Below are 25314 nucleotides of genomic sequence, written 5' to 3' on the forward strand. Positions count from 1 at the left end.
CTCATATTTTATTGTTTTCCCTTATAAAATTGTCACACTATACTTTCATAACAAATACACATGATACAAAAAAATCCGAATCTAGTTTCACATGAAAGGTGACGAATCAAAAAGTAATGACTAATCCCTTCTAAGGATGGAATTATTCCGCAACTGTCCGTACTTGCAGTTTTGAGGTATAATAATCTTTGGGGAAATAATTTAATGGTAGGTATGGTATGGTTATTCTTGGAAATGATTGTGAATGTAATGAAAAGAGCGCTACATTATTAGGTATTTGGTTTTATTGTAGTTTTGTATGTGTTTTATTTCTACTCTTTGACTTATCTTAAAGTTTAAGAAATTGTAAGTTGTAAAAATAGGTAGAAAATAATTATATCTACTAAAAATATTCAAGTTTTTCCGTTATTTACGAAATGTTTTGGTTAGTTTTACTTATCATAAATGCCCTTTAAATATTATAAACACTTAGTAAAGAAAAATTGTTGTTTAGAAATATTGTTAGTACCTATCTATTACAAATAATCTGACAATGCTATAAAATGTAAATAAAAAATCTATCAAATGTTACTTCTGTCTGTCTTCAAAAACAATTAAAATCAGTCTCATCGTTTTACATGCAAATATTACTCGATTGTTGAGTAATAAAGTATATTTCCGGGTTTCCGATAGCATCTAATGTTTTATGGATGTTGGCTTGGCGCCAAAATTGCAGCCTTCCGAAGTAAGATCTATGATGGGAGACAAATGACTCTCTAATCTGTGGTTTTTACAAGGTCTTGACTCTTGAGGGTCTTTATTTTCTAAAGACAATGAAGAAATCCCCATGTATAATATTATGTTGTTATAAATTTTTCTTGAAGGTTTATAATTATATTGAGCGAGATGGTGTCGATAATTTCAGAAGATTATTATATTATTAAAATAATAATAAAAAAATAAAATTTAGTCTGAACTAAAAACGTATACACTACATATATTTTCTTATACACTATACAATAATTATATTATTATTCTAATTCAATTGAATGTTTGTTAATTTGTAAGAGCTTCTCTACAAATATTATATTTTTCATAGGTTAATATAAACCAACAATTTATATTAATCTAATATTCTATTCTATTCTAATATCCTACTAATATTATAAATGCGAAAGTTTGTATGGATGTATGGATGTTTGTTACTCTTTCACGTAAAAACTACTGAACCGATTACAATGAAAGGAGAATGCCCATGAAAGTATGGACCACAGTATAGTGTTGCGTCAATGCCAGAGTGGTTTTGGGGGGTTCTTCGATATTCAAAAGATTTTTACTAATACATTTTTTTGTGATAAAAACAGGGGTTTTCAAGATATTGAGAAAAATGTGAATTAACCTCAAAACTTAAATAAACCCGATTTAGTTAGGTTTATGTGTGATTTAGGGAGTATTTTATTGTCTGAAGGCTATTCGTTTAACATAATATTTAATCTATGCGTAGAGCTTATGCTTTCAGACAAAGTCTATCTGTTCATCGGCTAGTGTAGGTAGGCAGAAATCTTCCGGGACGGATTTCAAGAAAACCTAAATATATATTTAAAAAATGCCAATAGAGTTTTTATTCGGTTTGCATATTGTTGTTGTTGTTTGAATAGTTTTTTCACTACATATTCGAAGAAAGAAACAAATAAGAAATAACTGGTTACCTTCCAAGCTATCTTACAAGCTATGTCATAATAATATTTTTTTATATATATTTATATTATTTTACTTCACTATATATGTTAAAACAACCTACAGTGTATAAACAATACCTTACAGAGTGATTTTATGTTAATTGATTTTTTGTAATTCAATGAAAATAATATTAGCTATTTAGTAAATGTCATAATAGTTACCGCTTGGTTACCGTGGTAACCAGTAAATATGGATACTAAATCTATGGTAATGGATCTAAACAATTACATGTCTTATTAGATTTTACAAAACATTCCCTGTTCAAAATATATTTTCCGATGATAAGAAGTCCTCTAAATTGCTGAGATTTTTTTAAATATATTGTTGTCTTGATGCATGAGAAAAACCAGTACCAAAAATGGGCATTCTCCTTTAGCACACATATAGAGGGTAACATGTATTAACACATTTTTATCCCGGAAATCCCACGGGAACGGGAACTATGCGGGTTTTCCTTTGCAAACTCGGGCGAGGCCGCGGGCGGAAATCTAGTTATTATATATATTTAGGTAAAATTCGTGAATTGAAATGAAAATCAATAATATTTACTTTGTTCTCCAATAATACAGAATAGAAAGTGAAAAGAAATGTTTTCAAAGCATACTTTTTCAACCAGATCAGAATTTTTTAATTAAAAAGTATTGAATCATCATAGATTATAAAAATGAGCCCTAAATGCGTCATTATTAAGCTAATGATATGTGTAACACTTGATGTTTGCCAAACATTATAATTTGCTCTACCGTTCCGGCGTAATCGATTAACGGGCATTCAAACATAAAAACATTATGAATTGAGCCCTGTATTCATTTTATACTTGGTTGTGATTTTCCATTATTTAAAAATGACGTAAGTACGTAAAAAAAATGTTGTGTGGTTTTATGAAACCACGGTAAAAGTGAAACTTTTTTTCACACTATAGACATTTAACTAAAAATTATCGTATTTGTACGATAATTATCGTACGTATCGTGCGTCACGCGACATGCGCTACACAGACCAAAAAGTTTGAGACGATGTAATAAAAGTTTCACTTTAAAAATACGTACGTACATACGTAAGGGGTTGGGAAAAAAATAATGACCTTTTCACTTTTAGTCTTTTAAATTTTATTATTATTAAATATTATGTTCAAAATTATGAATATCCTGTTCATTACACAAACTTAAATGTATAACTTATGAATAGGTGCATCACAAAGTTACCTTAATAAACATATTTTTAAATAAAATATACAATAAATTATTTTTTTTATTTCTTCTATCCAAAGTTTCTTCTCATAAATAACCATTGCGCCTTTCAAATATTTTTTTTTTAATATTCCATTTATTTTAAAAGTATATATAAATAATTAAGTATAACCGATTATGTAGATATTAAAATACAATATATAATATAGAAGAAAATACATTTACGTACTCATGGAAAAAGGCTTTATTTTATCTTTTAATCTATTCATTGTACACCAATTTCAAATATATATTTTACTAGCTTACCGCCCGCGGCTTTGCCCGCTTTATCTAAAACCTAATAAATTATATACTAAAACCTTTCTCTTGAATCACCTATCTATTAAAAAACCGCATCAAAATCCGTTGCGTAGTTTTAAAGATTTAACCCATTGAGCCCCAAGCGGCCCGATCGGTCCACGACACAATAGATTTTAGATTCTTTTGTGTCTGTGATTCCGGGGCCTCAGTTATTAAGCATACAAAGGGACATAGGGACAGAGAAAGCGACTTTGTTTTATACTATGTAGTGGTAATAATAATATTAAAACTATTTATCTCTACATTTATGAAAAACGCCAAACTTATAAACAAAACCTTGCCAAATACGCCTGCGTATGAAAACCAAAGAAAAATTAACGAAAAAATGAAATCCTTTACCCACGGGGTGGAGTAGGAAAAGCGTGCGCGTGCGCCGGTAAGCATATAAGGCGGACGACAGCGCTCGCGCCGCATTGCTGACAATAGTGTGTGTGCAATAATGGCTGTGTTACTTGTAAGTTAAGTGTTCATTAATATTTAGTTTTAAATTGGTTTTGGAAATTGGAGTAATTATTTTTCTTTAAAAAAAACTATACAAATCATAGTCTACTTTTATTCAAAAACATTTGAATTTGAAATATCGCAATTTATCAGTTAAGTTTAAATTAATTTACTTAGTCGTTAAACAATATTTAACTCCTAAATATACATACTAAAGACGTAGAATACATTCAAATACTAATAAAACAAAATTTCCGTAAGTTTCTTTCTAATTTCTAAAATTATAATTTTATATATATCTTTTCTCAATATTCAAAGGATTTATTTTATATACCAAGATTACAATTGATCGAAAACAACCTTAATTAAATTTTTAACTGTGATTTCTGTAACTGAAATTATTCAACCCAAAAACTCAAGCTTCCAAAACCGCTTAGAAGTATCATAAAGTTTGATGTGCTAATAAATCATTAAAATATTAATCTTTTTCGGCAAACCTATGTGGAAACAGTAGATACGTAAACATATAGTCATTACTAGTGGTCCGCCCCGGCTTCGCCCGTGGTACCTACATGTTTAAACTATCCAATCTCTCAAGTTGGATCGAACTGCACATGGTGTGCGAATTTTATTATAATCGGTTGAGTGGTTTAGGAGTCCATTGAGGACAAACATTGTGACACGAGATTTATATATATTAAGATTTATGTTATGAACATTTTAATTAATAAAAAACATCATCTATAACTGTGCATTTACATCAAACTGTAAGCGAATGCTCAATCTTGTTCTAAAACTGAATAACACTGAATTCGAATTTTCGTAACACTAAAAGATCTCGAAAGAGTTCTCTTGCTCTAACTCAGTTCGTTTGATCTAAATGCACTGTTAGGGCTATGTTGTTTTCAAACTATTATTATCTGTAGAAATTTTTAAATCATGATCATCAACTAATTTCATTGATTATAGTATATTTTAGTTGAATACAAAAGTGTTACCAATTCGGTCTAGCTTTGTGTCTGTGTGATATGTAATTTACTAAAAGCATTTCTGTGTTTGCTAATGTTTTCAACTCGAAGAAGAACAGACATTTATTAGTTTCATTCTCGTTTCAGTCTCGGTTCCTTATCTTATAAGTTTACGGTTACTATAACTTTTCAGCAGTTTTTACGAGTGCCATATGACCAAACCTAGTATTAGTGCAAGTTTAATTAGTTTGGATTTACTAGTAAAGTTTCTGCTTTTTATAAGATAATGAAGTAAGTCCCTTTGGTAATAATACTACATTAAACAATATTTATTTATCTACAACAATTAGTTGTAAAATGTGTTTCTATGATTCCTGTCCGATGTTTTTGAGCTTTCAGTTTACAACACTTACCTACTACCGAGAAACACAAATTATTCTAATTCTTTATTGTTATAAAAATCAACAAGTTTAGTAATTCTTATCAGATCAACACTTCCTAAGTTATATCTTCTCACGCCATCTTTTTGTTTACAACTTTAATGTGACCACGGAACAAAATAGTCCGATTTAATCTATATTGTGAAATAAAAAACTACTAGTGTTCTTGGTATGGCTCCCCTTGAAAATTACAAGTTTTTTAGACCAAAATTTGGTAAGGAATTTTCCTATTTTTGATGTAATGTAGAGCAGCGCGTGACGATGAAATTAATTTAAGGGCCGATTTTTCAATACTTGGTTAAAATTTATCCGTCCAATAAAGACGAACATTTTAAAATATCACCTGCACTGTAAAATACGGACAATTAGAATACATTTTTTAAATACGTTATTCGATGAATAAGTTTTAACCAACGATTGAAAAATCAGCCCAGTCATTTATCACTTTCTTTTGCAGTGATTGTAAAATTTATGATGAAATATGACAAATTCATAAAAAGTAGATACATATCATATGAAGTACTTATTCATTTATCGGCTTGTTAATATCTTGATTTTTATGGTTATACTTCTTTAATATTAATTCATGCAGTAAACAAATAATAATTATTGTCCTATCACATAACAGATGAAACCAAAGAAATATTGTAGTATAGAAACCTAGTCCTAGAAAATTAATTTCTTTTTCTGTTCGGGCCCCGAGGAGCTTTTAAGCTTTTCTTAATACAGACACATTACCCAGTCATTTATTTATTAAAACATGTTATTTATATAAAAGCCTGTATACACTCCTAAGTATTTCCTTCACGCGTAGCCAAGCAACCGTAGAATAACTCTTACATCAGACAACTATGGAATCGCTATAATTATACAAGTGGACATGTGATGATTCGCGTCGTTGCTCCTTAATGCAAGTGGCCTCAATCATCCCTTGTTGCTTAAACGTTGAGAAATGTGTCACTTTTACTAGACTGTCACTGTTTGTTGAAGTTTGAGTTCGTTGCTCTTCCAGTACCTACGTTATGTACTTAGTATAATTTTTGTGGATAATCTTCTAATAATAAAGTCAACATCTAATATCTTAATCAATAATTTCGATAGCAGAATCATTAGAAACTATTCATGTCAAGTCTGGTTATGCTGTAGAAGCCCTCCTGCGCTAACAGCGACACTACAAAAAAGCTATTCATGTTTTTTCTATTTGTATTTAACCGACTTCAAAAAAGGAAGGTTCTTACAAACTAAAACGGCATTAAAAACTCTGTTGAAATTTCAATTTTCGCATATTCGCATAAAGGTGTTGTAAATATTATTTTACTAATATATTATAATAACGAACTATATCAACAAAAAGAAACATAAAAAAAGTAATCTGATTATATTTAACTCCAGTTACAAGAATTTGTTACGTGTTTTGTCTATTAAACAGATTGTTAAGTACCGTTAACCATTTTTGGTAATGTTACATATTCAAAAAATCTCGTTGGTCATGACCACGTGTCTATTTTTAAAACTAACCATGCAAGGATGAATATTATGTACCAGGTTCAACGAACTCATTACCTTTTGTCATGAAAAGAAGTTTACGCATTGCATTGTTTATTTGCTCCAGATTTTTATATGTCCTTTAAAATAATAAAGCATTCGAAGATATCTTTAGTTTGAATATGTTGAAAAATTATCGAATTAAAAATCCAGATGATTTGTAATTCGATATTTTTTTAACTATATTTAGTTCTTTTTTACTAAGTTTAAAGAATTATAATAATTTAATCTCGTTTTCATTTTGGATTCTTTTTTTTTTTTTTTTGGTTTTCATGGCAATAAGATGTGACTATTTGCCAGTGTCTTTTGGATTCTTGCTAGTTTCTAATTGTATGTAGTGACAATTTCGACGTCTAGATGTCATCTATTTTCTTTGCAATTTAAATTATTTTCTAGACGACGAGAACCATTTATACCATTTACCATTACCATCGATTACCATTACCATTTACCATTCTACCATTTACCATCGATTTGAAAAGCAGTTCTAAATCATAATGTAACTAAATAATATGTTTCACTTTAAAACATAATAAAACATTATGTCACACGTCTTCATTTACGATCAGTGACACGAATGTAGGTTAAGGTCCTACGATGTTTTAATACTAATGGTGTTATGGTTGAACTTCCTTCCGAAATTTCCGAATGTGTTTTACACTAAATTTAAATAAAACATATGTCATCTGTGACATTAATATTTAAAAAAAAAATAAGATTTGTTTACAAATGCATTGAAAAATTAGACAAAACTAGCGGTCCACCCCAGCTTCGCCCGTGGTACATTTTATTACGTTTTCTCTCCATAAGAACTTAGAGCAGTTGGTTTAATACATAAGAACCACAATCGTAGGTACTTCAAAGAATATTATAAAAAAATAATTAACGAAATCGGTTCAACCGTTGTCGAGTTTTGCGACTAGCAACACATTTGGCGATTCATTTTCATGATAATATAGATTAGTAATACAATAACATTAAACCAAGAACAGTATTTTTACTAGTTCGTTGTGACTTTGAAACTGAAGAACAAACATACAAACTTACAAATTCAGGTATTTACTGATTTAATTGATCGAATCACATTGATTCTATTCTCAATGAGTTCTTGTCATCGGTATAGTAATTAGGTAAACAACGATTAATTATTGCAAATATATTCTCTATTACGTATTCAACTAAATTAAGAATGGTAATGTTAATTTGTTGTATCATCGATAAGATATGGCTGATAAAAGCTTTATAAAGACGTTGGTATGTGAGCTATAGCCAAGAATACAGTGTCTGCATGCATTTCCGGATCTTTTTTAGGATATGTGCAATACAATGGTATTTTATATTACTTATAAATATATTAAATTTTATTAAATTATATTTTATCATATCCTACTTATATTACTTATAATTAATGTGAAATTTTGTTGCATGTATTTAGGATGTATGTTTGTTAATCTTTCACGCAACTACTGAACCAATTATACAATGAAATGTTGCACACATATAGAGGGTAACTTGGATTAACACATAGGATAGGTTTTATCTCGGAAATCCCGCTTGAACGGGAACTATGCGGGTTTTTCTTTGGAATCGCGGGCGAAGCCGCGAGCGGAAAGCTGTCGCTATAGCCACCAATGGCCGTGGTCAGTAGCCCGTTTGCGCCGATCCAATCAACACAAAGACACTCTAAAATTCACTACATTTAAGATTTCATATCGAAAAAACACTCGCATAAGCTAACTACGTCTAACCTGAAACACATAGAGGTCGCTTGACTTACTCCTAAAATTTGAAATCTATCAAGTTTCCCATAATTTAAACTCTATCAAAATTCGCAATACACTTAACACCTCGTTTCGTAAGAGTTTTCCGGCCATCTGGCCTCTATATCGAAGGATGGTGACTATCTTGAATCATAATTAGACAACGAAATCTATTGGGACGTTAGACAGTCTCTGAGACATAAATTCTGTCAAACGTTTTAGCCCTTTGTGCATACTTAATACTGCAGATTAAGTAAGAACGTAAATACAAGAGTTTTAGACTTGGTTTTAGAATATAAATTGGTATATTAATGATCTGTTTTACGGTTTTCGTAGTGGTATAGAACGAAGACATCTTATTGCTTAAAAAATTTAAATTCTATTTAAAACTTATTTATAAGATAGCGTAGATAGAGTTTATTTATATGTTTTTAATTGACTCATTATCAATAAAAGTCAACGTTAAACATTATTTATATTTAACTAATATTATAAAGTTTGTGACGATGTATGTTTGTTCCTTTTTCACGCAAACAACACTGAACTGATTTTGATTGTACTTAGCAGTGATGTAGCTTATGTACCAAAACAACATGCGTGTTATCTTATAAGTAAAATTAAATTTATAATTCTATGATTTTGAGTTACCCTTAAACTCAAAACCATATAACACAATATGGATCAGCTATGCATCGTAAAATAATAAAAATAATACAATTATTTTTTTCAGTTTGTATTTGCAGCAATTTGCGCAGTCGGCGCCGCACCGCCGCAGCAGTATTATAATGCGCAGACGCATGCGTCACTGCAACAAGCTATTCCGTAAGATATTTATTTTAGTCTGTAATACATAAAACTTGTAATCAATAATATGTCCATTTCCAACATTTTTGAAGTGAAACTTCTTTAGGCGCGTTGAGACTAAAATTTGAAGGTCGCGTCATGGCAATACCGTCACATCACGGAGTAAGGCGACGATTTTGGAATCTTTGAATGTTGCCAAAGAAGTTTCACTTCTGACAAGTGTGCTCGGCATACAATATACATGCTATTTTTTGTGAATTTATGTAGAATAAAAATGTGATTTTTTTTCAGACTGGAATATTATTTAAGTGCAAATAATCCAGGAGCAGTTAACTACTACAGTCAACAACAGAAAGAAGGTAATTATAATTTTATTTTATTTGCAAATCGATATAAAAACTACATTATATATTTTTCTAAACTTGATAAAGCTTAGTAGGCGTCCCACTTCTAAAGCATAAAAATAAATAAATCAAGTCCTTACAGTAATATAACAAGTTATTTTTTCCTTTACAGCGAATGAAAATAGCGAGACGTCATCTAGATTAGAGAATCTGGATCCAAATACAGAAGTAGAGTTAGTACCTGGTGTACAACAACCTCAGCAACCACCACAGCAGGTAAATATTTAGAACAATATTATTAGAGTACCTATGTCTTTAGTCTCTATTATTAAATTATCAACTTTTGAAAACTATCAACATTTGAAAAATTAAAACTAGGCATGCATCTATACTAATATTATAAAGCTGAAAAGTTCGTTTCAGGAGCTACTGGTCCGATTTGAAAAGTTCTTGCGGAGGAGCAGAGCCATGTGGGTGAAACTGCGGAGCGCAGCTATAGTGTAGAAATAATGTTGTTCAATTTATCTGCAGATTATCCACATTATCGTTCATTCATACCTACTATAAAGTAATATTGAATAATGTTTTAGTAAATGTTAACGTTTGAATAAATCTTTTTTGACGTGACAACGTCTTATAATTCGATAAAGCCGGCTGCACGCACGAAAAAACATGACTCATGCGGCGTTACCTCGCTCTGACTCATCTGAGGCGTTCCATGTAAGGCTTGAAGTGCGAGCAAGAGCGCGGAACGAGCGACAAAGAAGCACAATCGGACGTTGTCTCGTTCAACTATCGTCAGTAAACCGACTTTACAGACAACCAATTTTTTTTTTTTCTTAAAAAACGACTCATTTTATTACAATCCAAGTGGGCGTGGATTTTTAGCGCCTAGAAGAAAAACAACTCATGTTGCTTCTGTGATAAGACTTTGCTATTATTTTTCGTGACCTCACAAAGTATTCGCTTTTTTCAGCAACCTGTGTATCCCACTATTCCCGGATTGTTACCGGGCCAAAAAGTTTACATCTTGATGCAAGGGTAGGTACATTTATTTAATAATTTTCTTTCGATAGTATTGTTATAATTGTAAATTCTGAAAAGTGTTATAAAGAAATACCTAATTGGACATTGAAATGTGTCTTTTTATGGCATAATGTATCTGATTAATAAAACTCTCTAGATAACAAGATTATGTTGCATATTTACCTGTACATATTGAATTAAATCCCAAAACTAGAACCAGAAATAATTGCACCATAATTTAAAAATAAATTCATTTATATTTTACAGACCCGGTGGTGTGAACTACCGACCTCTTTACATCCTTTCACAAATGCCTGTACAAAACCCTGGCTATACTGGTAATTATGACAAATATGTACTTTATTTTTTGTTCGCTTTTTATAATTATAAATTTTAATAATTGAGACTTAAATTCATGAGATAAAATGACACCGACGTGTTCCCCACAAACGCTTTCCTCGTACTGTGATTTATGAAATTGCCAGTAGTCATTTTTTGCTGTTAAAATGTGCATAGAATTACTAATTCTTTACATAATATTCTATTTAAACATCAATATACAGCAAATTATTTATAGTTTTATCGTACATGATACATAATAAACTGTTTATAAAAAAATGACAAGAGACATACAACAATTAAAATTAATTATTTAACTCCATAGGTTACCAAAACTCAATCCTAGTGGATCCCTCCGGCCGGCCGCTGCAGAACCCTAACGGATTTGGTGCCCAAGTCGCTCCTTACCCGTTTGGGTATCAAAATCCTTACCAGTAAGTTAAATTTTTACTTAATTTTAGAAGTATAGCCTAATCTATAGCTTTCAAATGTGTTGACAAGCGCAAAACTCGACAACGGCTGAACCGATTTCATTAATTCTTGTTTTATAATATTTCTTGAAGAAGGAGGATGGTTTCTCCTTATACTTTACTTCTTATGTCTTTCCTCAATAATGTAGCTTTAAATTTAATCAAAAATCAAAATCAAATCATTTATTTATTTCTCCTCACAATTCCCAATCACATAAATTAATCTACATGCATACAAAAATTATAAACAAAATTAATGAAGCATAAATAATTCTACAATAATATCCAATCATGATCTTAGAAGTACTTCCGATAATTACCACTACAAACATTATCAAATAATATTATACAATTTATACAATAATAATGACAATAATTTCAGACCAATTCATGCGGGTTACAGTTTGAACCAGTTAGTTCTACAACATCAACCTCAAATAGAGCCTGAAGAAAAAGCTAATGGTAAGGTAAGCTGTTATGAAAAATAGTATATTAAGTATAATTCAAAATTATTATAAACTAGCTGCTCCGTGCAGTTACACCCCCGTGGCTCCACTCCTGTTGGTCGTAGCGTGATAATATATAGCCTATATAATAGCCTTCCTCGATAAATGGGCTATCTAACACCGAAAGAATTTTTCAAATCGGACCAGTAGTTCCCGAGATTAGCACGTTCAAACAAACAAACATACAAACAAACAAACTCTTCAGCTTTATAATATTAGTATAGATGTGTTTTCGTCCTGAATATGTTAAATCTCTACATAAAAATATTGGAAAAAATCATATTTATTTTTTATAAAAATAATTACAATTAACTACTACAGGAACATAAAATAAATGTATGGCAAATTGTTTCATGGAGTCTTTTAAAAATAAAGTAAAGATAGGTTTTTACGAGCGCAAAAAATTATAAACTTGAGATTTATATTCTTGCAGTTTACAACATACACATCAAATCATTACTTGCAAAATTCCAAATACTCTCCCCATAAATTATACGGTTTATCGTAACATGCATTTTGCTCACAGAAGCACAAATGAAACATTTTAAATGAAGTATGTTTCACAGAAATCACTTAAACACATTTACAAGAAAACTGCATATAATTTACCAGAATAGCACTTAATTAGTGTCATCTATAAGGAAAATATCTCAGTAACTATTTGTAGGGAAACCCTGCGGGATGATGTTATAGCAAGCAAGAAGCTTGAGTCGTAAAATAAGAAAAAATAGTTAATTATAGCCCCTTGGCAAATTGCATATCTGATTGAATGTAAGGAGTATTTAGCTCATAAAATGTGAAGTAATTTTAGCTCGTCGGTTTGTTACTTTGTAAAGTTATTAATTTTCTTTATTAAGAGTAACCTACATAATATTAAAACCGCATTGTACTAAGCTATGTACATCATTGTTTTATTAATGATAGTAACACCTTTTACTGACCCCATAATTCTTAGCAAAATTACAAACTTTACCTCTTTATAATGTAACTCTACTTTCTCTATATTGATATCATTAAAATAGAATTGCTATCTCCCATTTACTAATTATTATAATATACTGTTTATTTTCAGAGCAATCAAATTCAGAGCAAAAATCGGCCAAGCAAGTGAATGTGGAACAGAAAGAAAATATTGACTCAAGCAACGTTCGACCGTTGAAAAATCAAAGAAATTAAAATTGTAATATAATATTATTATGTATAATTTAAGATAAAAAAAATTATTTAAGTTTCAAACCTTTGCCACGAATTAAACAGAATTTTGGTTTATTTTGCGAAATTCGATCCATTGTGTTTTTGAACTGCAAGGGTAATTAAATAAACAGTATTTTTATAATTATAAATTGTTTTATTTTCTCACCCCCTTTATTACTGGAAAGATTTACAATAATACGTAAAAGATATCAAAAAATAAATAAATAAATTTTCTCTTAAAATTTAAACCAAATTGCAGTGAATACAGTCAGCTAAAAATATTAGAAACAAGTTCTCTTGTAGGTACTAAGTCCCATTCGTGATTTTTTATAAGAAATACAAAATATTCGATGAACTTATATGTTTTTATAAGTCTAATTAACTTTAACGATTCTTTATCAGTAAATTTCTATCTACCACAGGTTCTGAAAGTTGTTTGAATAGAAAACTAACAAAAACAAAGTTGAAATTGGCTATCAAACTATCATCTTTTTATAGCATTTTAATCTAAACAGCTTTTTACAGAATTAAATTAACTTTCATACAAGTGATTGACTCCTTGTAGAAATTTATTATGTATTGGATAAATTAAAAAAAAATGAGGGGTGTCAAGGGATGGAACGGATGGAACGAGACACAGACAGAGAAACAAGCGCACGGCTTACAACTATAGAAAAAAGTGTCGTTACAACTTTTCGTCTCATTTTTTCCATCTAGCCTTCGGTCCATTAATAAATTGACTGACCGGTTGGCTTGGTTGGTAGTGGCCCTGCCTTCCAAGCCAGAGGTCGTGGGTTCGATTCCCACCCGGGGCAAATATTTGTGTGATGAACATAGATGTTTGCTCTGTGTCTGGGTGTTAATTATCTATATAATTATTTATTTAAAATTATATAATATGTATGTATATCAGCCATCTGGTTTCCATAACACAAGCGAAAGCTTAGTATGGGATCAGATCATGCCGTGTGTGAAAATTGTCCTGAAATATTTAATTTATTTATTTAAATATAAACTTATTGAAAAAAGTGACAAATTAAAATAAAGCAATCATCTGAATGCACTTTTTCACTTTTCTTTATTCCAGACGTTATTTTTTTCATACTTTTTTCACACCAATATCCAACACATTCATGTATGATATTACCTATATATCTTTCATAATACAAAGGATTATAGCTAGATTAAATTAGAAGATTATCTTCGTAGTGCAATGCACCCGACACAACCTAAAGAACTGCTACTAACCTTCAGATAATAATATAGTAGGCGGATTGTACAAGATGAGTTTAAATCAACTAACTTATTCTTTGTGTGACTCTTAGGTCAAAAATACTAAAATCTTCTTCAGGGTTTTTACATCACAAACCTTCACACGTTAACATTGGATTAGTTTTGCAATCGCGAAGGATAATTTCTTATATTTTATTGATCGGAATTAAGTGAGATTGTTATATAAGAAAAGAATGAATGAATAAAGCTTTATTTATTTTATTTTATATATGCTCATGTAATATTTAGTTTTTCTCCTACATAAACATGTACTTTTTACTAAACCCAACGTTCACTAAAAGCCTAAAATAGAAAGCAAACGATCCGGTCCCTACCAGTGTACTATCTTATTGCATCTCACTTAGGTCTTGTCATAATCTATACATATAATAAAATCGTAGGAAAGTCAAAACTGTACATTGAATATTTTTTTAAAAGAATACATAATCCATGATCTATAATCGATATAGAAGCCAAAAACATAGTTTTTAGAATTTTTGTCTGTTTGTCTGTTTGTCGGTTTGTCTGTTTGTCTGTTTGTCTGTATATTTGTCCGAGCTAATCTCGAAAAGTACCGCATAGATTGACTTCAAATTTTGCATGAATATTACTAACAGGTCGGGTGAGGCTTTTATATACACATTATCATGCTATCACCTCCGGGGGAGGAGCTGTGAACCTTTATTTTTCTAACGTATTCCGTGTATTACACAGCGTACAATCTAAAGACTCATGTTTAAATGTTGTTTTTGGGTAAGCCACGCTATTATCTAGCTTTACACTATAAAAACTACGTCATTTACGTAATTTTGGCAGAGAAACAGTTTAATGAATCTTAGTAGTATAAAGACAAATTTGAAACAGCGCCATCTATGAGACTTCATTAAAATCAAATCAATTTACATGTTTAACGCTTCTTGCAAATTTATAATTAAAAATTAAATAATATGATGTTGGTGGGGTTTTTAATTGTACTTATTTATTTAACTTTTTAACCCATGTCTTCCCAGAGTCCACTTCAGGTGCTTATATTTTATGTGAATAAACTAAATAAAATTTTACAAGTGAGGGTAGATGTTTATTGTTTGATGTCAAACAAGACACTATTAACAGTTAATTGTGACATTTTAAAAATCCTTCTTGCGTTCCCACAAAAGGTAAGTTGTAGCTTTTATATTTATTCTTTATTAATTAATTATATAGTTAGACTCATGTTTTTAATTAGAATTGAAGTTACGACAAAATAAGAAAATGATGAAATTTTATTTTTATGTATAACTTTTACAAGACTATATTAAACGCCCAAAGAAGGTCACTTTAAGTAGTTCTTGGTAGAATTTTATTTGTTAGTAGCTTTTTAATAAAATTAGGTAAAGTAATCTTTTCATTTTTTTTTATTTACAGATTCAATATTCATAAAAATTAACGATTTGCGTGAGGATGTAGTAGAAATAAGTATCCTGGCGCGTGGTCAATTGTTGACTAAAGTTAATTTCCAACGTATGGTACAATCATTGGAAGAATCTTGGGTAATTTTAGAGGATATTTTTCGGGAATGAGAAAAGGGGCAGCCAACCACGTATCAGCGTGCGTGCGTGAGAATCTACCTACGTTTTAGTACCAAAAAAAATGTTATTTTGAAACGTAAATATTGCACTCACAACTACTGTACAAGTATGATTTTTAATCGTGCTTTACTGTCATCTGATTGTTTTATTATCGTTATGGCTATCGCGGTACAGATCGTACTGGGATCAGAGTACATATTATTTATCAATTGGTGTGGTAATATACGTACCACACCAAGTAAAATATTTACAATCATACCAAATGGATTAACACGGTATGTACATAAGGCGGTCTTATCGCTTACTAGCGATCTCTTCCAGACTGCCCAAGGTAAGAGATAAAGAATTATACTCATGATCCAGCAATTTTCAACCGAAAAAGAAGTTTTTCTGTAATTGGTAGTTGTTTCATTTATTTATTTTAAATACCTAATTTTACTTTTATATTTGCCCATTTGCATTACATTCAGCTTCCATAAAACTTATAAAAATTTTATGTTTATTTCTGTCTAATATAAATACTCTTTTTTAGATATAAATAACAGAAACAACTTTTTTATTAAAATTTAGTACCTTGGGAAGATATTATCTATGTGTTAATAGAACAATACATAAAGGAAATTATGTTACGATTTTATACAATGAAAATATGTAAAAAAATATTAGCAGGTGTAATTATTAAATTGATCCCGAACCCAAAACTGTAGTTAATTGTTTTTGTCATTTTGTAATTCATGTCAATTGGTTCATTAATAAAAAAAATTATGATCATTTAAATAATCACGGCGAACATTTGCTAAGGCATTCATGTACAAGGTGTAATCGTTCAGTGTGCACAGGCGATTTTTTTTTGTAAGTATTACAGATAACAAAAAACTTTAAACTGATATCGAAAGTACTTAACCTAATAATGGCCGTAATCATTTTTTTAAAATAAATCGAGAAATATCAAAAAAAAAATATCTTTAAACCCTCCCATACATTAAGTACATAATATGAAATATGAATATCCCATATACATTTAATATGAAAGATTTTAGCTTTCTTTTTCTTTTTTTGGTTGTCTGCTTTAATTACTTCGCAAATTTGAAGTGGCATTTTCCACGCTTTTTCCGGACATTTTCACGCATTTTCCGGATATTTTCCAGGCATTTTCCACGCCTTTTCCGGACATTTTCACGCATTTTCCGGGGATTTTCCAGGCATTTTCCAGACATTTTCCGGGAATTTTCCAGGCATTTTCCACGCCTTTTCCGGACATTTTCACGCATTTTTTGAATATTTTCCGGGCATTTTCTGGGCATCTCTCAGGCATTTTCCGGGGATTTTCCAAGCATTTTCCATGCTTTTTCCGGATATTTTCCAGACATTTCCCTGGCATTTTCCGGCGATTTTTCAGGCATTTTCCACGCTTTTCCCGAACATTTTCACGCATTTTCCGGATATTTTCCGGGTATTTCCCGGACATTTTCACACATTTTCCGTGGGATTTTCCAGATATTTTACAGGCATTTTCCGGATATCCCCGGAAAATGCCCCGGATTTCCGGAAAGTACGTAAGTTTTTTAGCTTAGATTAGTAATAAATTCTATTAACAATTCTATGAATTGTTTATGGTAGTACGTGTTTACTAAATAATTGTATGTAAAGTAGTAACTACTATGCAGTCGCTATTCCACGCGGACGAAGTCGCGGGCACAGCTAGTATACATATAACAATGTATATACCACCTAACAATTTGTAGAACTATCTTATAATTGCTTGAGCTGCACGTAAGTTGCAAGTAACTTCAAACAATGTTGAAGGAAGGAGTGTAGCAAAACAAATTTTTTGGGTTAATCAAAATAGATCACAGTGCATCCATACTAATATTATATTATATGCGTAAGTAACTCTGTTTGTCTGTCTGTTACTCAATCACGCCTAAACTACTGAACCAATTATCAAGATATTTTGATGCCCGAGAAAGGACATAGGCTACTTTTTATCCCGGGAAAATTACGCAATCCCGGAAATCACACGGGAACGGGAACTATGCTGGGTTTTCTTTGACTACGCGGGTGAAGCCGCGGGCGGAAACCTAGTAATATTCTATATTGTCATTCCTATACACACTTTGTTAGAAATGAATAGCATCAAAAAGTAGTTACTTATTGTAACGAAAAAAAAATTCGATCTGTTTATTTTGAACCTGTTCCATTTTCGAATGCATCACAATTTGTACATCCATCACCAATCATCAAAAATATGATTTCTATAACTTTCGTGTGATAAGTACATAAATGAATGATCAAAGTTTATAAATGCTCGTTGATTTCAAAAGAAGATGGACGCAAAATTGCATCCTTAGCACACGAAAGTTAATCAAGATGATACAGGAAGTTATCCCTCACATCAAGGCACCCCATTTTCATAATATAAATCAGATTGACCATATTTCCTCAATAATCGTTATCAAATGTTATCTTGAAATATTTGCACCGGGTTGACCGACAACCGTTACTATAAAACCTTCTGTACAGCCTTAAATGGTGACTAACGGGCATCTTCCTGCATGATTGACTTACTGATAAATTTTAATATAGACCTTATCCTTACAGACATAAGGACTATTTTATGCGGGTAGTTGAATAATATATGCTCATAATTTAGAATTCATTAGTATCAGTAATAGAAATTGCTAGTTAAGACTTATTCGATTAATTGGTGAAGAGATTATTGAAGTGGAACTATTAAACTGTTTGCTATGTAAATATAAATTGTGAATATATTAAGCTTCCTTGTTGGTCTGGAGGTCTGAATTCTATGCAACAACGAAGGTTACAAAGCTTAGCTTTATGGAATTTTGTATATAACTATTTTTTGATTTAATATCTAATAAGTATCTGACAATTAAGTAACGAGATCACTGTTAAAATTTCCTTTAACATGAAAACCCATACACATTGCGGTGCATTTACATCAAACGAGCGAATGCTCATTCTAACCGTTGCGTTCTAACCCCACTTTGTCAAATTATTTTAATGTAACAGGCGTAGAGCATTATTTCGTTGTTCTTAGTGCATTCTATAAGATTGTGTGCAATGCTCTAATATTGAACAACACTGAATACGAGTTTTCCTTTTCACTAAAAGATCACTAAATAATGCTCTTGCTCTATCTAGGTCTAGATGTAAAACGAACATAGAGCTAGGCTAATGGCTAAAGGCTAATGTTTTTAAACATTTTTCATTAAAACCTTTACCACTGCTCGGCATTTACTTCTTCACTTGGAGGAATAAAGCTTCTCCAGCATTACTCTTTAATTTTTTTAAAACCCCAATATCACAATACTGCCTGCAATAACCTCTACTTTCAACCATAAGCCATAGGTAATATTTTGTATTATCTTTTAAAACCCGGAGATCTAATTTGATTAAAGCCGAAATTATTATAATCAACATTTTCGAAAAATGAATCAATGTAACCACACTTAAAATAATAACACTAAAACATATTTTAATTAGTAAATTAAATCAAATAATGAATTACATACATCATCATGTATGGAAACAAAAAAAAATCTATGCATTTTAGTTTAGCAAGCAAGCATTCTAGAAAATTATAAATGCTTTCCGAATCGGTGGTAAATGTTAAAAAATATGTTATGAAGATTGCTATAGTGCTTCTAGAAGAAGTCTAATTGCATTAATAAAAGTTTGAGTTTGAAAAAATGATAAACATGACCTAGCTATTAATTATAACAAATGTAAAATGCACGAAATAATATCTTTCTATCGGCTGCTTTCACAAACCGATGCAAGAAATGCAGTTCTGCCAATTTGTAAAACCGACAGTGTCCCATTTAACGCCAATCTCCGCAATCATGTCCGACAATAAAACAAACCAATTACCATATTTATCCTTACAAGCTCCGTGACCTTGTTACTGCATCATTATATACGCATTTATCATGCATGATTGAAAGCTGTAAATATAATTATATAACCACCATGTCACCGATTTTCCTCCACCAAATTGAACCTTATCCGTTCAGATATAAGGAATTAAAATAGCCTCAAATCGCAATGCAGCTTTATATCGACTCCCTATCATTTTGAATTATTGTCCAGCGAAGCGTGACCTCCTCAAAACAATGCTAAACATAATCCGCAAAGGTAAACAAAACTAGCGTGTCTCCACGACAGACCAATTTGTTTTGGGATGCAATTATGTTGACTCACTCGAATTAAGATAGCGCTTTCCAAACGAAAGGTGTCGGCCAATTATCGTCCGCTCGTTGAGGCAATTATGATCTTTTTGCTGAAGCCCCGTTACCTGAGCTTAGATGCTCGGCAAAAACGCAGCGGTCGCAGTCTGAGGGCCCACATCGCGCCGGGTGGACGTCATGTCTCCACGATTCATTATCGCCTTATTGGTTATAGTCTGCCTCTCGAGGGCAGCAGCCAGACCGGTGCGGAGGACTCTGAACTTCAATATGTTCGTGCTGAAGCCGCGGCAGGATGAGCCGGAGCGTTCCATACTTGCTACAGAAGGGCTGTCGCGATTCGGTCCTATTTTGGAGTATTTGGTCCAACGAGTTCAAGGCCTGATGTCGGTACGTTTGCCGCCAGACGCTGGATATTATTCAGAAGCGCCAGTGGACGCGGATAATGAAGTAGAAGTACAGGAGTCGAGGATGCCGGGAGTCCCCGGCGTGGTTGTGAGGCCGTCCCGGACAAAACCGGGGACATATGAAGTGGAAATTGACGTGGTGGTCGATGATGGGAAACCCACGATGGAAGATACACAGTGAATTTACGTGATAAGCCTTTAACTAACGATTGTATTTATTCTTGCCATAATTTAAGACGATTAAATTATTATTTTTATAATGTTGTAAAATTTATTTTAAAAATCTTTAGTAATCAATCAAACTTTCTTAAGACTTTTAAAAGCACTTTTTAATTCTTATCAACTGTTTAATTGATACTCTCAAAACTAAATTAAGGCAACATGTAAACTTTTGCCCATGATTTAAACAAAATCAATCATTCAAATATAAAATCGTATTTCAGGTTTATCCTAGACAAAATTGCACCTAAAATTACTTAACTTGCTTATGAAGATGACATTTTCATTTATCTGAAGCACAGTTTTAATTATGATGATTTACGCAATTAAAATCTTTATTTGTATTTAATACAGCATACATTTATATATAAACATTTCAGATTTATTTCATGGTGCACGTTTATTATTGACTAGCTGTGATAATATATAGCCCATATTACTCGTGGATAATGTAGCTTTCGAATTGTGAAAGAATTTTTAAAATCGGTCCAGTAGTTCATGAGCCTATTCATTACAATCAAACAAACAAACAAAATTTTCCACTTTATAATATTAGTGTAGATTATTATTAAACTTGACCGAAATAGAGCCATTCTTGGAACCTTATTCCTGTAAATTCTGAAGGATTGCAATGCTTTTTTGTATTGTGCAACTTTCTGTCATGATAAACAACCTTCTTATAAGTTTGTGTCCACAAAATAAGCTTTTACATTATTATTAGAATAACAGTATCGACTTTCTTGATGACAGTGTGAACATTGCTTTTAATCTAGCAAGGGATAATCGAATATATTTAATATTTTTCTGCACATGTAGGTTTGAAAATAACGTACACTTAACAATACCAAAATGGGTTGAACTTGAACACTTTGTATCAAAAAGACTATGTTACTAATTTCATTATATTTTTTAATGAAATCTTAAGAAAAATTAAACAAAACAATACTTTATGAAACCCTTTCAATTGAATGTTGTTTTAAATTAACCCTATTAAACTTTAACTCACGTTTAAATATTAAAACATATTTTGATCCCAGAACGACTACTGAAAGATAATAAAGATGTGCGAAAGATAGGTTCAAAAGTTTGATTTTCTTGTGATGATTGAAATTAGTCTTAAAAAAATTCTACACCGACCATATAATAAGCATCAAAAATGTAAAAATAATAGTAATATTTATAATGTAAAATAGACCTACACCATAATTATATCATGAAATAAAAAATAAAGTGTACAGAACTATTTTTGTTTTCATAAAATATAGTCTTAACGAGTTTTTTACTTCAGCACTATTAATCTCAGAGGGACATTTTTATCCCTCAACATAATGATACTTTTTAATGATACATCATACAGTCATTAGTAAGCATGTTCTAATCAAAATTCCAAGATAGTGTTTTTATAAAGATACTTCAACTAAATTTTATAAGAATACAGGATTGTTGTATGTTTATGGCTTATTTATACTCTACAATTATATTAATAACAATTAAATAAATTACTTAAACAAATAAATTACTGTGTAATATTTAGTTTAAAGCATACACAGTAAAGAGAACCCAATATAAAAACAAGGAATCTGTAAATGTAGCGCCTATCGTATCGCGTTTATTTTCCAATACAGTTTAGTAATAAGTAGTATTATATTTTATGATATTAGTACGTATTTCGATGGTTACCTATTCTCACTATTAATAATTTATAGCCCACACATTCGTCGTACTAGGCTTTTAGAAATATAACTAAGCCGGAGAGCTTAGTTATTACTCTATATGCCGGTTAGGTAACGTTTATACATAACTAGCTCACGCCCACGACTTTGTACGTGCATCCCCGTTTTTCCCCGTTCCCGCAAGAATTTCGGGAAATCCTTTCTTAGGGGACGCCTACGTTATGACATCTACCTGCATGCCAAATTTCAGCCCGATACGTCCAGTGGTTTGGGCTGTGCGTTGATAGATCACTATATCAGTCACCTTTGAGTTTTATATATATAAGATTACCAGCTTCATACAATTATTATATCTCATAGAAACATTGTCATCGACGTAAAACCACAAAACAAATATATCCTTCCTACTATAATATTATAAATGCGAAAGTTTGTGTGGATGTGTATGTGTGTGTTTGTTACTCATTCACGCAAATACTACTGAATCGATTACAATGAAATTTAGCACACATATACAGGGTAACTTTGATTAACAAATTGGATAGGTTTTATCTCGGAAAACCCACGGGAACGGGAACTATGCGGGTTTTTCTTTGAAAACGCGGGCGAAGCCGCGGGCGGAAAGCTAGTATATCATACATTGCTAATTTTTGTGTAGGATATTTCCTATAGGATGTTTCCTAAAAGACAACAGACATGATTATTACAAACAGAAGATTTCTAATCTAGCCAAACCTTTAATTTTCATCCATCATTCCTTTCCTGGCAAAAGCCAGACTCTGTAACTGAAACGCTATTTCTGATTTAAATTAACCGTAATGATAACACTGTCAGTACTATAACTAGACCTGTCAAAACCTAAACGCCTACACAATTACGCATTAGGTTTATCTAGCTCAACGAGCATTATTAACACAGATGCCTCAATGTCTGCCTATGCATTTTAGACTGTGGCCTCAATGCAAGCGATAGCGATTTTATATTGCTATTCAGTTTTTATATTATTAGTTAGTGTTCATTTCTCTGAGGGAGTTGTAATTTGAGTTATGAAACTTTAAAGCCCCGTATAACATCTATACAAGTGTTAAAATCAAATACAACCAATTTGAATCAAAATATTAAGGATTTGCTGTGTTTATAAAATAGTTACAACTTTGTCAATCATCTGTTGCTTATAATATGTTGTTTATAATTAGCAAATTGATAAAAAAAAAAAAAAAAACAGAGAAATCTGTGGTGAAAATGTGCAAAGATTCTATTGTTTTTATCATCATCATCACACTGACATAATATATTAATATGAGAAGTTTATTTATTTTCCTATTCTAGGCGAAAAATGCTTATAATATTTTAAGAATACAGTTCACAAGAGCGTGTAAATATCGTGTGTTTTTATAATAAACTAGCTTACCACCCACGGCTTCGCCCGCTTTGTCTAAAACCTAATAAATTATATACTAAAACCTTCCTTTTGACTCACTCTATCATCTATGTATTAAAAAAACCGCATCAAAATCCGTTGCGTAGTTTTAAAGATTTAAGCATACATAGGGACATAGGGACAGAAAAAGCGACTTTGTTTTAAACTATGTAGTGATTTAACTTCTCTTCATTATTCGCTAATCGCTACAAAGCTCACAGCCTAATACGCAAGATAATTGAATGGGCTCGTTTAACCGGCACTGTAAAATTGTAGCCGAGAATTTGCCCTGAATCTAACTGCACTCAATACCGTTAATCATAATTCAGTATTCTGCATTATGCCTTTAACTCTTTGAAGGTCTCACCTACTTATGAAATTTATTTCTTGGCGTTTAATATTATTCGATTTGTAATAAAATCTAATTAAAATATCACTGGAACGCAAACTTAAACCCAAAACAATTTCCATACTTTTGAAACATTATTAATATAGAAGAGCGCAAAACTTCATGGCGATTGAAAACATGGACCTTTTGATTTTATATGTATAATTAGGCTACAATAGCTGCATTTTCAATAATCGTCATATTTTTATAAGTAAGGAATTCTGGACCCGTTACTTTGCTTTCAATACGATTTTGAAAACTATATTTAATAAAAATTATGTTTCAATTATACTCGATAGGTAGTTGTTATAAAGTGATTGTTGCAACGTGTTACTCATTTTCCTTAATTTCGTATTAAAAACAACTATCCAAACGACCTAAATTAATTGTGTGAAATGGAAACGCAACGACTTTGCACTCTAAAACTAAATTGTACTTGACCGATTTCAAAATGAGTTAAATAGATACCTAATGGCATGATTGTTTTACATACATTTCACTATTGTAAACTATCAGCCCTGCAGTGCCGGCAATTAACAGTGCAGTATTTTTTAAAATATTTCATTATTAAAAACTAGCTTTATGACTGTATGTGTCTGCAAACTAACACAAATACAGGTTAGAAAATCAATACAGAAATTCATAAATTAAGCATCCTTTGAGTTACTTGAACTATTTCTATTTATTAAAAAAACCGTAACAATCACCACATACTTACATTATTATTATAAGATATTTATATACCTACTTATAGAATTTTTCTTGTACTTGTTCTTAAATAGAGTTAAATACCTAATACCTAATTCAATCAAAGTTCAGACATTTAATTCATCACCCTTCTTTTAGAAGCGCTATTCGTTCAATGTTTTCGCAATAGTTAAAATACAGAAAACGATTATTTACCAATTTAACAGTACCAGTTAAAACAATAATAAATTACATTTAATGTAAGCCTGACTCTTCCACCGTTCATACTTCGCGTAATTACAGATTAGAAAGACAATTTGTCATAATTAACGAAGAAAGTCGGCAAGGTCGGGTCCTGTCAGTGGC

General features: G+C 31.2%; 1 protein-coding gene across 2 annotated transcripts; it reads left to right on the plus strand.

Annotated features, from left to right (window-relative positions):
* The first annotated feature begins 3623 nt into the window (after positions 1-3623).
* Positions 3624-13249, plus strand: LOC123692846. Of its 2 annotated transcripts, none has more exons than XM_045637642.1 (9): positions 3624-3723; positions 9154-9245; positions 9519-9586; positions 9744-9847; positions 10548-10612; positions 10865-10935; positions 11262-11370; positions 11789-11868; positions 12985-13249. In XM_045637642.1, the coding sequence occupies exons 1-9, from the start codon at positions 3709-3711 to the stop codon at positions 13086-13088; spliced, it is 708 nt and encodes a 235-aa protein (XP_045493598.1). In that variant the 5' UTR covers positions 3624-3708; the 3' UTR covers positions 13089-13249. The 2 variants fall into 2 exon arrangements, with proteins under 2 accessions (XP_045493598.1, XP_045493599.1); XM_045637643.1 differs by having other exon boundaries at positions 3658-3723; positions 11789-11873.
* Positions 13250-25314: the final 12065 nt, after the last annotated feature.

This window comes from Colias croceus, chromosome 6, assembly GCF_905220415.1.
Source record: "Colias croceus chromosome 6, ilColCroc2.1".
In the NCBI taxonomy this organism is placed as follows: Eukaryota; Metazoa; Arthropoda; class Insecta; order Lepidoptera; family Pieridae; genus Colias; species Colias croceus.

What these genes read in the sequence shown, in the direction of transcription:
- LOC123692846 (XM_045637642.1), top strand. An exon ending in ACAAAACCCTGGCTATACTG is followed by an intron (nt 10,936 to 11,261) that starts GTAATTATGACA and finishes TTAACTCCATAG; the next exon opens with GTTACCAAAACTCAATCCTA. An exon ending in GCCTGAAGAAAAAGCTAATG is followed by an intron (nt 11,869 to 12,984) that starts GTAAGGTAAGCT and finishes GTTTATTTTCAG; the next exon opens with AGCAATCAAATTCAGAGCAA.